Genomic DNA, 17,517 nt, shown 5'->3' on the forward strand with positions numbered 1-17,517 from the left:
ATGGACTGGTCATAAGTATAAAAGTCTTTCTGAACTTTTTTAAAAGCTTGAAAATTGTGATTGCTTGGACTTTAAATGTATTGACAAGAGAGATGAGAAAATATTTATCAGACAAATATCTTAATTTGTGTGATGAAAATGAACGAACGTTTTATGGGTTTAAAATAACAAGAGGCTGAGTAAATTATACCATTTTCATTTCTGAGTGAACTACCCTTTTAACAATTAAAAGAAGGACCTTATTTGCTATACACACAGTTGGTTGTGTGTATAGCAAATATGGTGTATTTTCCAGAACAGTAATAATAGCTTGACTGCTTGTAATGGGAACAATTTAATGTTTTGTGTGCGTGTGTGTGTTAATTATTCTAGTTTTGAAAACTTACTTGGTAAGCATATCCAGGCCCTAGCCTCTAACATTTTGTGATTTCTTGTTTGAGATTAGCAGGTTTTAGAAGTTGTTGTGGCACCAGTTTTTCCACACCGTTACTGCCATTTTCTGCAGTGGAACAGGAAAAGTTTCCAGATCAGGCACTGGCTCTGATACCCTGTTGGTGGAAAAGGTATTTGTTGATGGTCCAGATGTGTATCTGCTGAGCAGCTTCTTCTCTTCATACTCTGAACGTAATGAAATTCATAATGGAAGGAAAATGGTGTTAAAATTCAAACAGAAATTGTGGTTGTTTTGATTATAGTCTTTCCTCATTGTTAGTCCATCAGATCCAGGCACCATGTGGTCTCTGTGCTCTCAGATTGGCTACAAAGTCCTACACTCGACCCACTGGACCTGCTCTCTGATGTCTCACTATCTTGGCCCAGCCTTTGATTACCCAGTAGGCACTCCCGACTGGTGTGCTCTACCTCAGATGACTCCTCAAGAGAAGAGTGAACTATGTCTGATTCCTTTGGAGAGGGTGGAGAATTCTCTTGTAGGAAAGTGGAAGGTACTAACTCTGGAGTCCTGTGCTCTTCATCCACGGTTGGAGTGAAATAGGGAAATGCTGGTTCTGTGGAAATGTGTAGCTGTGAATACGAGCTTGGTGTGACCTTGCAAGCAAATGAAGAACCACCCAATGTTTGAGGAAACGGTGTATGCAAAACAGGATGTGACTGGCTGATACTGGCATTGGCTCCATTTCCAGCACAAATGCCTAGTGATAAGCCCTCTGCTCGTGGACTCTCTCCAAGTGTTGGACCCTGGGTTCCTGGGCTGATGCTAAGGAGAGAGGAGCCTGGAGAGAAGTGATGGTGGCTGATATTGGAGGGAACTGAGGTATAGATGGAACTCCAGTTATGGGAACAGGGTTCACTTGTTTTCACAGGAGAAGGTTGATTAGACTCATGCTGGTGAAAGTGTCCTTGCTTCTCAGAGTACTGAGCACAACCAGAGCCACCTGTACATACCAGAGAAACATTTTAATCAAATGATGATGAAGTCTCCGCCAACTTGTATACACAAATAGATGGTATCATCAATGAAAAAACAAAAGCTACAGGGAGTTTGTGGCCATACCACTAGGTCTGCCGTGACTCCAAGATGTGGAACCCAGGAGACCCTCAGGGACAACATGGTCTTTGTGCTGCATGTGGATGCTGGAACCTAAGACATAGGCTGGAGACATACTGACAGAAGAACTGGACATCATGTGGACTCCATAGGGACAGGAAGACAATGGTGCTGTGTAGTGACGAACAGCCATCTGTGCTTGCAGGAGGTGCATTATGTGATGCAAATCCTTTGTTAGAATTGACACTTCCTGTTTCAGGTTGCCCATCTGCGAAGTATATATAAACATGAGATTCATAAAATTCAAATAAACCATCAGTTGGAAACAATTTGCATCCTTCATTGAGTACACCTCATGTTATAATTACGATTTCTGAGCTTGTACTGTAAGTATTAAAATGTTTTAGAAAGATTTAATGTCTCTGTGTTTAGGAATGAGATTGTCACTGTACCTTCTTGTTGAGTTGATCAATGGTCTCTTTCACTTCCTTTGTCTCCTGAAGCAGTGACGCATTCACCTGACCAGACCCTGCATTAAAACAAAGATGCAATGACCCAAATGATCTATACGGTATGTGACTTACATACTACGAATAAAATATTATTACCGTTCAGTGTCTTACTTCCCATCGATGTAACTGTACTAGTTTTGGCATTGGTGTCCTCCACATTAAAACGAAACACATGTCCGTTGTCCTCAATTCCATCCACAACTCTATATAAAGCCACATATAGTCAGATACAGAGTCAAATAGAGATCTCTTTAAAAGTATTCATACTGTCTACTTCATTTATACAGGGGTAGGCAACTCTGCTCATCACAATAAGAAGGTCTAAAGGCTGTGACACACTAAGTTGACGGTCAACTGTCAAACAGTCACTGAGCATCTATCAGCTCAGATATAGTGTGTTCCACACTGTCTGCATTACATGGATGTAATGAATCAGGGGATTTTAGGACGATTGAGCATATTAACTTCAATTTCTCTGATTGACTGTTCAGCTTAGCAAACCAGTGCATTAGAAGAAAAGTGAAAGTGATAAAAGTGAGCAAAGTCAATAGGGCACACAGTGAAGGCTATTCTAATTCTACCTGAGCATTGCAATACATAAATACAGCTGCAAGCAGTGATTACTGGGGTTCAAGTGCTTTAAGGTATTTAAGCACATATGAAAAAAGATATTATGTAGCAAGCCTGTGACCACCTAAATCAATAATTTAAAAAAAGCAAATTAGAAATAAAGTGTTTTTGAATCCTTTTTAATCGCTATAGTGCCAGCTGTGCTTTGATCTCCTTAAAACATTGCATGCTTGTTTAGAATCACCTGTCGAATGTGCTCACCAAGTTTTGTGAAGTTTTAGTTTTCCATTTTGGCTTTATAGGATTTTGGGTACATTTGGACAGGGCCCTGTTCTAAACCACCCCATTATAGCTTCCCAAAGCGTAAATTCCAACATTTTTGATAATTATTAACCTAAAGAGTCCAGAGAATTGTACTGCAGTGTACTGCTTTTTTTCTAGATTAAGTGAAAAACCTAGGACTAGTTTGCAAAAGTAGGTCTTTTACATCTTCTTAATCATTTAACAAACACTTTGATTGACAGCAGTGGTTCTAGAGGCAAAGTTGCTCAGAATGAGGAGTTCTATCATATAATACAAATATTATGTGTAAATGTAGAATTATTACACATTTGAATAATGCAATATTGCCCCCCAGTGGCCGATTTCTTTGAAATTTCTCACAGACTTTTGGGGCCACGAGTCAAACAGGCCCACTGAGTTTCGTTCTGATCGGCCTCCGTTAACCTTGTCTCATAGGTGCTCAAACTCCATCGGCCAATGACGGCCATGTTTTTTTGAGATGCGCAAATGACTTTATAGACACTTGTAACACTTCGGACCAAGACTGTGCAGAGTGATTGTCATTCTGATAGGACAAATGGTTGCGTAGGTATAATAATTTTTATGTTTTTTCCCTCTTAAACCACCGCCAAGTGGTCAAGCCCTGCGATTTTTGTCCTGTGACCTCAGATTGAGTTCTTACATAAGTGTTCTGAGTTTGGTGAAAATATCCCCCTTAAGGAGTTATAGACATTTTACTAAAATTTTACTATGGTGAGTCGAAAGTTCAAATATAAATTATATAAATTACTGCTAGTATAAACAATTACTTTCTCTGAGGAAGGAATGTACATTCTTCGCAGTGTGTTCAAGTGCATCTTTTTGGCCCAGATTCAGACAATACTAGTCAACAACAGCTAGCTTTCATAGACGCTAGCTATTTGATGTAAAATTGGTGTGTCACGGCCCTGACACAACAAGTAACAAATCATGTTTTTGTTAATCTGTGGTAGAAATGTTGCATCCTTTTTAATAGGAAATACTTTAACACAGAAAAGAGAAATGTTTTCAGTCAAACTGATGTATTAATAATATATTTCTTCAGCTTCTTAAGAATTTATGTTACCTTGGACTAAGATCTGGTGGTCCAAAGCAGTTGAGAGTGGGGATGAGCAGTTTGGCAGGTTTGCGTCCTGTACCTTCAGAATCTGTCTGTGCCCTATGGGTGGGTTTGGGTGTAGATGAGGGTGGAATGGTTTGTTTCTGTACTTTGGTCTGATGTTTGGGGGAGGGGTTTGGACTCCAACCCCTGACAGGTGAACGACAGTGTCGCAGATTGTTGAATTGCAGTAACTCCTCCCCTAAAAGATTTCCTAATGACGTACGTCGTACTGGGCTGCCTAGATTGGGCAGAAGAAGGTTTCGGCATGTATTTGGAATAGGTGGGACGTTGAAGTACTTGTCTGATTCATCAGCGTTTTCTACAATGGATGGACGTTTATTCTCAGTTAATATACTGGAGTCTGGGAAGTTCTGCTGCAAGGAAAAAGTAAAAACATCAGGGAATGGTCAGAGACTGTACAGTATATAGCTCATAGATATGTATAGATTCCCCAGTCGACCACTCCAAGCACACAGACGAGTCCATCATCTTGTAACGCTCAACTTGACTTCATTTACCATCCTATGCGTTCACAGACCATCTACTGACGTCAAGTTGACCATTACAATATGGTGGATGGCTTATGTATAGCGGCCCATAGAAACACTCACTAATGAGGCATCTATGTATGCATATCTATGATATAGCTAACACAGACCACTCTTTCAATACAATGAATGAGAAAAACTGGAATGCCCAAGATGGCAGCTGTAGGAAAGTAACTCTCACAATTCAAATAAAAGAATCAGGTCAGATTGTATTTCATGGTTACCATTGTTTTAAAGAATAGAGAATGTGGTTAGGTTGCAGACAGTTCTTCCTATATTTTACCTATATTTACCTTATCTAAATATTCTGAAGTCCATAAAGAGTGGGGTGAGCCCAAAACTTAGGGCTTGAGCTGAGCATTGGGCCCAAGCCCCTTATACAAGCACAGCAAGCCAAATTTCTTAACTATTATTTCTAAAACGGACTGAATAGAGAAGTGAACTAGCTACTTTTGATTAACTAGCTTTGATAGTAATAATGAATGGTTTAGGTTACTATGTAAGTATGTATGTGTGTTGAGAGATTGTAGTCTTACCTCAGTCTCACTGCCCTCTCTCAGATTGTATGTGAGGTTTCGGTGGATGTCAGTAGTGAAGACGCTGGCATACTCAGGATATAGTTCAAGAACTTCACTTAAACCTTTCATACTGATGTACTGCAGGTCACAGTATGTCAGTGCCTTTACATCTGCATTTGTCTTCATCACATGATTCTGGCCTGGCAGGTCTGAGCCAATCAGATCTCCTTTTCCTGTAATGAGATCAGCATTGAATAAAATCAACTACTCTATTATAATTTATTTTTATACCAATCTAATATTTAATTCTGTTTACCAGTGTACTGTAGTTGTACTGTAGACCATATAAACCAATAATCCCACTACTAGAAGTATATATTCAAGAAACTACTTGAACAACAGAGATCTTTAGAAGAAAAATCTATATTTCATCAACATATAGTACATCAAGATGTAGCATTCAGAAGGAAAATCAATATACTGTATAAAGTCAAAAAAAAAAAAAAGTCAAATGGTAGAAAAGCAACAAAGAAATGTTACAAACCCAGAATAGCCAAGACCATGCTGTCCTTTAGAACCTCCAGTGACCCAGAACAGACAAAGTAGTTGGCCTGCAATGCATCCCCCTGTCTGATGAGATATTCCCCCGGTGTACAGAAAGTGGTTTTGATATGGAGGGAGAGAGACCGCAGGCAACCCCTACTAGCACCATCAAACACAGGCAGCTGCAGGATATCTTTGTTTAAGTGCATGGCTATATCAGCACGCAGCTCATCAGGAAAATCATGTAAGAGCTGCAGAAAAAAAGAACCTTCTTTACTATTGTTTACAATTAACAATAAAACATAAAAAATAATTGTTCTTCTTTTGACTTTTGAAAGTGTATTGGACTTTTAAAAATTATTTAAAAGATTTAAAGGTTTAGACAATTAGACATGAGGGTGAGTAAGTTATCATGAAAATTTGATTCTGAAAGTGGAGTAATCCTTTAAAATCTGTTGCTCTCATGTACTCTGTAGCATGCAAAATACATATTTAGTTGTGTGTGTTGTGTTTTTTTTTGCGCAGCTTGTAGGTCTCTGGCTAACTGGCTAATAGTAATATCTGTTTGCTCGCAATTGTCTAGAAATGTGTCAATGAATAGTGAAAGTTTATCTTTGTTATTACTTGGAGTTCTGTTAAAGAATAGAGCAATACGTCGGCGTATAAACTGCAGTGCTTTATCAATACGTTTCTGTGTTTGGCTAACGCATATACCATGGCTGTTTGGGTGTTTAATGTCATGGTGATGGGTGTTCCTTTTCCAACATGCACTGCACGCACTAGACCAATCACAACAGACTGGGTCATTGACCAATCACCACAGATTAGCATCACGCAAAGGAGGGGATTGGAAAAATGAACCGTTGAGCGAATCGTTTTGGAGTCGTTGAGCAAATAAGGTAAAAATAAATGCATATTATAAGACAATAAAAGTGTTTTTTCACCTTGCATGCATGTCAACCTGTTGTTGGGGACTCCCAAAACCAAAATGAACCTGTCATAATCCATAATAGGGGCACTTTAAATTATATTCCTCAACACCTTGGATGGTGTGTTGATACGTGTGTGTTAAAAAAGATATCTCTGCACAGGCTAAAATTATTTTACATAAAATGTAAATTAATAAGAAAAAAACACTTGATAATGCCAAGCACTCTCACCTCATTGACATCAATGCCATTATTCACAGACCAGGTGGTCTGGAAATATTCCAGCATGCGTTGTTTCAGCTGTTGTGGCAGCCGGTGAACACGAATGAAGTCCTTCAGATCTTTCATGCGCGTGTGATATAGTGAGCGACGTGAGTACATGCGCTGAATGATGGCTGTTACATTCCCAAACACCACAGCATGCATCAGAGCTGTGTGAGAGAAACAACCAATATCATTCACAGTCTAACAAACTGACAACAATAAACAGCCTAATATTAAACATGGGATGTTAAACATGTACAGAACTATGAACCTGTTTGTGGCTGTTATTATAATTCCTGAGGTTCTTACTCACGGGAGACTGATTTGTTTACATGGTGAAAATTACATTTTGTAATCTGTGTTCAGGTTGTAGGGAAACTCTAACCTACATTTTCTGAGATATTAACAGATGTTTGTGCTGCCCATCACAGAAGACAATGTGTTATATATGTAAATTATTTATAGAAAAATCCTAGATCTAGTATAAAAGGGGTTAATTGTGGGATTTTTAAATTCTTATTTCTGTCTTAGATATAAAATCTACATTGTGTCAGTGTTCTTATTCTAGCCTAGCATGGCAACAGCAAACGTATGACTACCATGTCTCTTCTCCATGTAATGAGGTATGCGCATGGCGAAGTTGATGTTGCATATGGTGAAGAATGATGTGTCTTTCAGCAGCTGGATTCATCACTTCAGTAGATTCTTTCCCCATTGTTTAGCCAGGGAGAATGCTGCTTGTGATGTAGATGAGGCACTGTGGCCAGACCAAAATAGTGTTTTTGTGTTGTAGACTTGTATACAGTGTATCACTGACAATGCAAAAAGTATAAAACTACTGGGATATTCAGAGTAATGTTTTGTGTTAGTTGGTAGCCAGATCTATTCATATGATGCATGTATGTGTCATTTTTCTACAAAAGACAATTTTGGAAAAATAGTTTTGAATGCAGAGTTTTGTGTTCGTGGTTTTATGAGTGACATCATACAAATTCATATGAAATCACCACATTATGGTTGATTTTGGGAAAATGGGCCAAAACTTAAACAAAATTGTGTAAAAACATTAGTAAAACATTTGTTTTGACTAATTGTGGACATCTTAAGCATTGATTTTAGAAATACATTCGTAAATGTGCTTTTGTTGAACACGTTAGTGTGTTGTTAGATGGTAGACAGATATATTCACATGACACGTGCGGACAATTTTGGTGAATTTTTTTTTTTATAGTTTAAACCGAATGCAGTGTTTGCTTTTGAATTTTGTGTTTGTGGTTTGGTGTCTTGTGTTTAGAATACTGTGAAAGTGGGTCAAAAATTCAGCAAACACGTTAACAATCGGGGAAAACTTTAAAATACAGTGTTAATGAAGTGTTGCAAGTGGTGTGTGACATTTTGCATGTGTGTGTGTTTTGAGCTTTTGTCTTTAGAGTAAAAAAAAAAGGCCATATTTTTAGACACTGTGTGTAAGCAGTTATCAAAAACTGTAAAACTGCAACAAATGCTGAGAATTAATGAATGCATGAAACAAAATAAAAATCAGATATTCCAGAAAGCTAATGCTATGAACGAAATTGTCTAGAATACTGTGGAAGTTGCTGCTTACCCCCAATGAGCATAGTACAAACAGAGAAAAGCTTCTCAGCATCAGTGTTGGCACAAACATTGCCGAAGCCTACACTGGTCAGGCTGCTCAATGTAAAATACAAAGAGGCGATGTAGGCACTGCGAACTGAGGGACCACCAACTGTACTGTTCAGATAGGGTTTGTCCAAACGCCTGCCCAACTCATGTAGCCAGCCTGACAGAAAGAAAAAAACAAATGTCAAAATGCAGCCTGCATGATTTGGCCAAAATCTCATGGTGATTATATTTTCGGTAACACTTCAGTATAGGGAACAATTCTTACTATTAACTAGTTGCTTATTAGCATGCCTATTATTAACATATTGGCTGTTTATAAGTACTTATAAAGCATTTATTCTACATGTTCATATTCTACATCCCTAGTCCTACCCAATACCTAAACTTAACAACTACCTTACTAACTATTACTACTTACTAACTAATAAGCAGTAAATTACGAGTTTGTTGAGACAAAAGTCATAGTTAATGGTTTATGAATAGCGAGAACTGGACCTTAAAATAAAGTGTGATCATTTTTTCATATACTGTGATTTGAACATCTCATATTCTTGCATTCACCATCTTTGCAGAATTAATTTCTTTTTAATGATGTTCACTCTTCAACTCTTTAAAATAGCAACTCTCTTTCAGTGATCAAAAAGTAAAAAAGAAACGTAAAAATAGTATTTGTATTCACAACATGTTAATTATGATGATAATACAACTGAATAATAATTATAATTTACTGTACAGTACAATTGTAAATTTATATTTACAAATATTTATTTTTTTCTTAAACCATCAAGCTTCTATTTTGGTGGAAAACTACATGAAGATTCTGTTTAGTTGACAAGTATATACATGCTTCTCCTTACAAATGTGGTGCAAATGCTCTGTTTATAAAATTGTTTGAAATTATGCAAATGGAAAAAAGTCAATCTGGCACGTTGCGTATCCAAATGCATGTTAAGGGACTCCAACTCGCATGCAGAGATGGAGAATGTATGGGGCAGCATTTACTGTGAACCAAGTTACTTGTTGTGGCACACAATGTTTAAGCCAGCACTGAAGACATCTCATCTTGTGCAAAAGTCCCCAACGGCGTGATGGCAGACACAACTACCATCAGCTCCAAAACACTCTTCCCCAGCTTCATGCCAAAAACTGCTAAATAGCTTGCACATGCTTGACTGTGAAAAGCGCACACATAGTCAGCGAGTCGAGTTGAACCCATTTCTCAGTACTTTAAAAACTTTTCAGTGAGCACACCAGTAGTCTATGTTGGTTAACCTGTGGATCATTTTTCTTTGTTTTGGCACAAAATAAAAATCTTTTAAATTACATGAATTCTTTTCTCACTCAGACAATCATGCTTTCTGTACAGCTGTTTGAGAAGTTATTATTTTTCACTTGTCTATTTTTGTGGTTTGTGAAACTAATGAAAGCTGCCCGTAAAATGCATGTAGATACAAAACCTGGTCAATTTACACATTGGTCAGATGGTTTCTTCCTATCTTATTCCTAAGTGGGCGTTCTTGGCCAGAATAAGCATCAATGTGGCTGTAAGCCCATAGTCAAAATCTGGTTCTGTGAGACTTTTCAAGGAAACATCCCATTTAACTTGCTAAGAACACCAAGCAGCTCTTTCAAATATTTATTCAGAGTGTGCGAATATCTCACCAATGTCCCAGGCTCCATTGGCATTGGTCTCCATCTCTTTGCGCCCAATGATGTACCAGATGCAGGCCATCCAGTGAGCCAGCAGAGCAAACATCGACATGAGCAGTGTTAGTACCATGGCGCTGTACTGCGAGTATCTGTCCAACTTCTGCAGCAGTCTTAACAGACGCAATAATCGCACAGTTTTCAGCAGGTGCACTAGAGACGTCTTGAACAAGCACAAACATGTGTGTGTCAATAGCCCATGTAAATATTAATACCTTGTAATGACATAATTTGCTTTAATTCTCTAAAAAACACCATTATCATTCTGTACATGGCACATATACTATATGTAGATCATGGTACCACCACAGAACTTTTTTGTAAAGGACCTCTGGAGAATTCTTTTGAACCATCATACGGTCCCCATTTTTAAATAAGCCATATTATTGGAAAAAATTATTTACACATGTGAACTTACAACAGTAATGTTAAATGCATAGAGTAGGTCAAAGGGCAGTGCAGCCACCAGATCCACAAAAAACCACGTGGTAGCGTAATGCAGACAGATGGAGCGAGGCTCGTACACCACCTGCCCCGACTGACTCACATAGGTGGTGCGAAAGTTAAGAATAATGTCTGAAAGAGAAGGTAGATTAATGACATTTTCTAAAAAGTCCCATTTTATATTTTAAGTTGGTATTTACTTTAAGTCTCTTTTGAAGCATATATACCAGAGCATATATACCATTTTCAAACATGTCCTGAGGGTGAGAGACAGAGATTGAGGAATGAGAGCAAAGAAATTCAGAGATGAGTTCTCTTTCAATATCTTAACTTCTTCAAGGCAGCAGAGGTAAGCCAGCACAGTTGTGAACAGTGGTATACATTTAAAAACTAAATGTTATGGAATAACTCCCAAAAAAGTGTGCTTAATTGCAGAAAAAAGGTGTCTGATAGTGATGTTCTTTAAAGTCACAAAGATTTTTAAGACTTCTGAACACATTTACCTCAAAATGATGGGGCCTATCTACTATGAGAGAGAGGGACACATGAATATTTCCTGATCATAAATGTAGGGTTAGGGTTAGTTAAAATCTCGGTCTAAAACATACACTGTTTCGGTAGTGCATGAAAATACGAGATCTTAGTAAACATCTAAGATTTGAATATTTAAATGCTTTTTAAATGTGTTTTTTGGTTGTGGGACAGCTGTTTGGACCAATTCTGTAAAATGGCCTATAAACACTCATATTTTACAAGTGGTAACTGAAGTTTTATGTGTTTATGTGTTTATGTGTACACCATCTGATAATACAAGGTCTTTCAAAGGTTCTTCCAGTGAGTAAACTCACCCAGAATAAAAAGCATTTCAACTGCGATGTCACTAACTATCGTGCTCCTGCCGGCAGTCTCCACGTCGCTGTACGCTGTGAAACACACATTGTACGGCACGGTCACAGCAACATAGAATGTAGCCAGGAGAATCATCCAATCCCACAATGCCTTGGACACACTGTAATGCAGCAGGATGAATCGAGACTTCTGGACTGCTGCCACTTTGTACTCAGGCAGGGATGGCTTTTCAAACATGTCCTGAGGGAGAAAGACAGAGATTGAGGAATGAGAGCAAAGAAATTCAGAGATGAGTTCTCTTTCAATATCTTAAAGTCCCCCTGTAGTGAAAATCAAGATTTTAAGTTGTTTATTTGTCTATGTGGTGTTTTTAATATGCTTTTAGACAAACCATGTCCCAGTCTATTAATCAACACCATTGCTGAGCATTTTCTCCTTAAAACTATAGTTTCCCAAAGGCTGTCCCAGAAATGCGGTTTGAAACAGCCCTTTTTTTGCTACGTCACAAAATAAGTAACCAATTACATCAAAGGATAGATTCCTATCATTAGCATGCAAAATATACCAATAGTATTTTCAGCACAAAACCAAACATTAAATAGAGCATTAAACAGAGCACAACCGCTAGGCACTAACTGATAACTTGAAAAATAACCCGCGGCAACAGTGTAAAAGTAACCGGAGTCAGACGCACATCTCCCTCATTGCCGTCTGCACTTCACTCGCATATGCTCGCGGGCGCAAACTGGAATCACAGACTGCATTCGAGCCTTAAAGGCATTTTGAGGGCACAGCATCGTGAAGTAAGTAACTTTAACAAGTGTTACAGTATCTACTGTAGTTGTCCGCTAGTAAAAACATAGTTTTATCAGTCATTATCCGTGTTTTGCCATTATATCGCGTTTACTACAGTTCAGTTAGTGGATCACGGGGCTCTGGCTGGTGTGACTACGAAGGGGCGGGGCTATTTTGCATATTCATAGATCTGCGTAAAGTAAATGAGGCAAGGGGAGTAGAATCACATTCAAGCTGTTTTAAGGCATGAGAAAATTATTTTCACAAGAAAAAACATTTAAATATGTAATTCTGATTATCAAAGATCAGGGGGACTTTAACTTCTTCAAGGCAGCAGTGAGATTTAAAGAAGAGTTTTGCTAAAGTGTCCTTCTTCTCATATGCATTTCCTCTCCTTAAGATTGACTCATTAAGACTCAATAAGTTTGTTCATAAGACATTAATTAAAGTTACTTTACACTACACTACCAGCCACTACCAGCTGCATTTATTTGATCAAAAATACAATAAAACAGCAATAATGTGAAATTGTATACAATTTAAAATAACTGTTTTCTAAGTGAATATATTTTAAAATGCTATTTATTCCTGTGATGGCAAAGCATAAACGTTTTACAATTCTTAAAAAAAAAGAATTGTTCCAGCTCTCATCCCAAATCTTATAGTGACTCTCTCTTCATATTTTACAAACAATTTGACAACCCAATTAATTACTGATAATTACTGTGCTAAATATCCTGTTCAAATATCACGAAAATTACTTACTGGCATACTGTTTTAGTAAAGTCTCAACAATGTCTTTGATCACTAAAAGAAATAGAGAAGCAGAACTGACAAAACAGCCTGTTATTATTTAGTAAACAATAGGAAACTACATTTAATCTGTATCTGCAAGGACACTGCATGACAGATGATAAATCTTAGTGTTTCTTTAATTTAACTTTTACATCACAGAGGTCAGGGCATGGGTCAAGCTCATGGTCTTTGGTCATGATTAGTTTGAGGCAGCAAATCATGTGGTTTCTAATCCTCCATGCTCTCATCTGCCTCACTCTTCATTAAGATTAAAGAACAGACCCATGATGTCACTGAAAACACATCGGAACCTCATGCCTTTAAATAGTCTCTCTGAAGATGTTGTGTTCTGGGATTCTTACAATATTCATTTAAAAAGTAATGGTAAAATGTCATCTAGGACAGTGCTTGAAGTGGGGGGAAAAAGTGCCGCGCTCTCTTGTGAGACACATCTCAGCTGACAGCTTGTGATTGAATCGCCAAACAAGCTTTCATACCCTGCAAACAGGGCTTCTCTCTCGCTCACTTGCTCGATTTCCAGTATATTGTATATAAATTGCTTGCATCTGAGAGCCGCTAACAATATATGGGAAGATCCCGAACCTTCTGAGAGAGGTGAGATGTCTGTGATTGTCACATTTAAAATTTCTACAAAGAAAAAGTTACTTTCTATCATATTTTATTTTCTATTTTATATAAGCATTGTTCAGATTGTTAGTACTGATGGTTGGCTTTTGCTGCTCATGGACAGTGACAGTGACACTTTGACTCGGAGTAGCAAAGTACAGACAATGTGCAGGGCTGAATTAATTTAAGGGCTAGGCATGGCTAAAGCCCGAGGGCCTGAAGATGGAGGGGGCTCGTGATTGGCTGTGGAGGAAAGGAAAAGTAGACTTTAGAATTTAGAATTTTCCTGGTGGGTCGATCGCCGAAAACCCACCACGGCCCCACATATTAAGCACTGCTATTAGAAGTAAACAGTGTTACTGACTTGAATTGAGGTCACTGGTCTGCCATAACGCTGAATAAATGGTCTCAACTCTTGCTTTTCCACTTTATGTGGCTGAAGTTATCATAACCATTTGAAATTCTAAACATTTGTTTGCTCTGTTTATATGGAACATCTAGATGGCTGACATAAACTGTATAAGGCTTTGTTAAAATTGCAACAGTAACTTGAAAAGCTTGATCTCATCACTGGCAAAGTCTTAATTGTTTAATAGACTTTTTACCTTTATTTACATGAGAGTAGACCAGAAAGTAGATGTGGGAGAGGATAAATGTGACCCTGGACTACAAAACCAGTCGTAAGTAGCACGGGTATATTTGTAGCACTAGCCAACAATACATTGTATGGGTCAAAATTAATCATTAGGATATTAAGTAAAGATGAGTGAAGATATTTTGTAAATTTCCTACCGTTAATATATAAAACGTAATTTTTGATTAGTAATATGCATTGCTAAGAACTTCATTTGGACAGCTTTAAAGGCAATTTTCCCAATATTTACAATTTTTGCACCCTCAGATACAAGAAATACTTGTATCTTGGCCAAATATTGTCCTATCCTAACAAACCATAAATCAATGGAAAGCTTATTTATTCAGCTTTCATCATGTATAGATTTTTAAAAAATTACGGCCCAAGGTCACAAATGAGATGGTACTGGATCCAGGATCCCCATGAGGACATCCATCCATCCATCCATCCATGCATCTATTTTCAACTGCTTATTCAGGACCAGGTCACAGTGGCAGTAGGCTGAGTAAGGATGCCCATATGTCCTTTACCCTAGCCACTTCCTCCAGCTCATCCTGTGGGATGCCCTGGCATTTCCAGTCCAGCAAAAATATATAATTTCTCCAGTGTGTTCTGGGTCTGCCCTGGGATCTCGTTCCTTTTGGATATGCCTGGAACACCTCCACCCGGAAGGCACCCAGGAGGCATCCTAAATAGATGCCCAAACTACCTCAACTGGCTCTCCCAGATATCTGAGCATTGCACACTGTCTCTGAAGGTCAGCCCAGACACCCTGGGGACAGAACTAATTTCAGATGCTTGGACCCACGATCTCTCTTTCGGGTATTACCCAGAGCTCATAAACATAGGGGTGGGTTGGAACATTGTTTGACTGGTAAATTGAGAGCTTTGCCTTTAAGGCTTAGCTCTCTCATTAGTCGCCTTTTATTTATATAGCGCTTTATACAAAACAGATTGTGTCAAAGCAGCTTTACAATGTTAACAAGGAAAATTATCGTGTCAATAATGCAAACAAAATTCAATTCTGCTGTAAAGCAGCTTTAAAAAGAGGACAATAGTAAACAGTCAATTTTTCAGTTAAAGTCAGTTCATCACTGATTCATTGATGTCATTTTCAAGCACAGTTCAGTTCTCATCAAAGTGTCTGTATACAATCAAGTCGATAATATTGCCAAAAATAAATTGTCCCCATCTAAGCAAGCCAAAGGCGACAGAGGCAAGGAACCCAAACTCCATCAGTGACAGAAATGGAGAAAAAAACACTGGAGAAAATTCTTCACCACCACAGCCTAGAACAAAGACTGAACTGCTGCCACACCAATCCACCTGTCAATTCTCATGCTCCAACCGTCACTTAGTGAACAAGACCTTGAGGTACTTGATCTCCTCTGCTTGGTGAAACATTTTATTCCCTACCCGAAACGGGCAATCCACGCTTTTGCGGCTGAGAACCACAGTCTCTAATTTGAAGGAGCTGACCCTCATTACCAACACGTCACACTAGGCAACAAATTGCCCAATTAAACTGAAAGTCACAGCCATATCAATACAGCTGCAACGTGATCTCATGATAATTCATATGTGTTTTACATAAAAAGGGGTTCTACAAAACATACATTTACCTACGTTTTTACAGACACTAAAATGTACAATACTGACATATTTACAGCATCTAAAAGTACACTTGCTTATTTTCAGCATTTAAACATACAGTACTGACGTATTGATGACACCTAAAAATGAATCCTTATGAATATTGAAATTTCAGCATTAATTTTATTATTTTTGTTATCTTTAGTTGTCATATCAATGACCTTATGTTTTCAAATGCATTATTAAATTGTTTATTCATTTACTTAATATAAAATGATACCATTTCGTTATGTTCTGTGATTTCTGCTGCCAGCTCGTTTCCAAGTATAGGACTACATAATCTTAAACAAGACTATACCCTTAAAATGAATAATATTTTGGCAATCATTTAACCGTTACTTGTCATGTAATGTTTACTTTGTTTGCCATTGGACACATTTTCTCCGACATGGTATGACTGACAATAGAACCATAAAATACACCAAAACCCCAACATAATTACAAAATGAAACAATTTTGTTTGTGCACTGTAATCCATATTTTCAGAAACCATTCAGCTGCAAGGAACAGACCCAAATCCTAGCCTTTATTCGGAGATCTTCATCCTGAGTAGCGACTGTAAGCAGCAAACAAAGCCTGTGCACTGATTCAAAATCAAATGTTGCCGCTTCAAGAAATGACGCTCATTGGCTCTCATCTGCCTCGTCACACATTGCGACATATTTGTCATTTTTTATACCGTACAGAAATAGTTATAGTTCTGTGAGGACCACTGTCGTCAAAATGATACACATGCATACAGTTTGCCGGTTTGCCAGCATGGTTCTGTTCTGGGCAAAAAACTCAGCAATACTAACCCCCCCAGGATAAACAGAACAGAACAAAGCAGATATCATTAATGTACTTAATAATATGTAAGTGTAAGACATTATTCAGATAAAAGGAGTCTGATTTATTGAGGAATATTAGAAGCCAAGTCCTGACTGTGGCAAAAGGAGGAGCTGGGGATGAAGAAGGGTGATTTACTCCTGAGCAAGCAACAAAGCTGCCGAATAATACTGAATAATACTGAATAGAGCTTATATAGGAATGCCATGATAGGTGTCGTATTCCTATAGGTAGATGTGATCCGCTGAGAGTCAGCTGATGCGAGCTTGACTCACGTGACCTGCCAGAACTAACGTTATATGCTTAATTTAGGTTTAGAGATAGGAGTGGGATTAGTGACTAAAAATATTTTGAATGGTAAACTGTTACTAAAATGGAAATTTCCCTGCATATTTCGGTCAATTACGTTTTATATATTTTTATATTCCCTATAAAATGGGTAGGTTAAGGGGTCTAAACATCTGAATTCCTTATTAATAAAATTATAAAATGCATATTCACTATAAAATGTATAGATTTAGGTTTGGGGGTAGGTTAAGGGGTCTAAAAATCAAAATCGCTTACTGATAAAATGATAAAAACGCATATCTTAATGATATATAAGATACGTAAATATTTGACATTTTTTAGCTAAAAATATGTAGCGATTTGTATGTTTTAAACATTGAAATATGTCTAAATTGTGTTTTAGCATCAATCAAACCGTACAAAAATGATTTGTGTGTAG

At 37.8% G+C, this 17,517-nt stretch overlaps 1 protein-coding gene across 3 annotated transcripts in view; it reads right to left on the reverse strand.

Annotated features, from left to right (window-relative positions):
* Positions 1–17,517, reverse strand: part of kcnh4b (potassium voltage-gated channel, subfamily H (eag-related), member 4b) — a 43,695-nt gene that overhangs the window by 2,860 nt on the left and 23,318 nt on the right. For all 3 annotated transcript variants that reach the window (XM_051124629.1, XM_051124626.1, XM_051124627.1), the window contains exons 5-16: positions 11,458–11,698; positions 10,584–10,741; positions 10,121–10,328; positions 8,421–8,615; positions 6,782–6,981; positions 5,623–5,872; positions 5,097–5,311; positions 3,977–4,386; positions 2,116–2,222; positions 1,960–2,036; positions 1,514–1,775; positions 387–1,394 (exon numbers count right to left, since the gene is read on the reverse strand). In XM_051124629.1, coding sequence (XP_050980586.1) covers positions 709–1,394; positions 1,514–1,775; positions 1,960–2,036; positions 2,116–2,222; positions 3,977–4,386; positions 5,097–5,311; positions 5,623–5,872; positions 6,782–6,981; positions 8,421–8,615; positions 10,121–10,328; positions 10,584–10,741; positions 11,458–11,698 — 3,009 coding nt within the window. In that variant the 3' untranslated portion in view covers positions 387–708. The remainder of the gene's footprint in view (positions 1–386; positions 1,395–1,513; positions 1,776–1,959; positions 2,037–2,115; positions 2,223–3,976; positions 4,387–5,096; positions 5,312–5,622; positions 5,873–6,781; positions 6,982–8,420; positions 8,616–10,120; positions 10,329–10,583; positions 10,742–11,457; positions 11,699–17,517) is intronic.

The sequence above is a fragment of the Labeo rohita genome, chromosome 12 (genome assembly GCF_022985175.1).
Source record: "Labeo rohita strain BAU-BD-2019 chromosome 12, IGBB_LRoh.1.0, whole genome shotgun sequence".
Classification (NCBI taxonomy): Eukaryota; Metazoa; Chordata; class Actinopteri; order Cypriniformes; family Cyprinidae; genus Labeo; species Labeo rohita.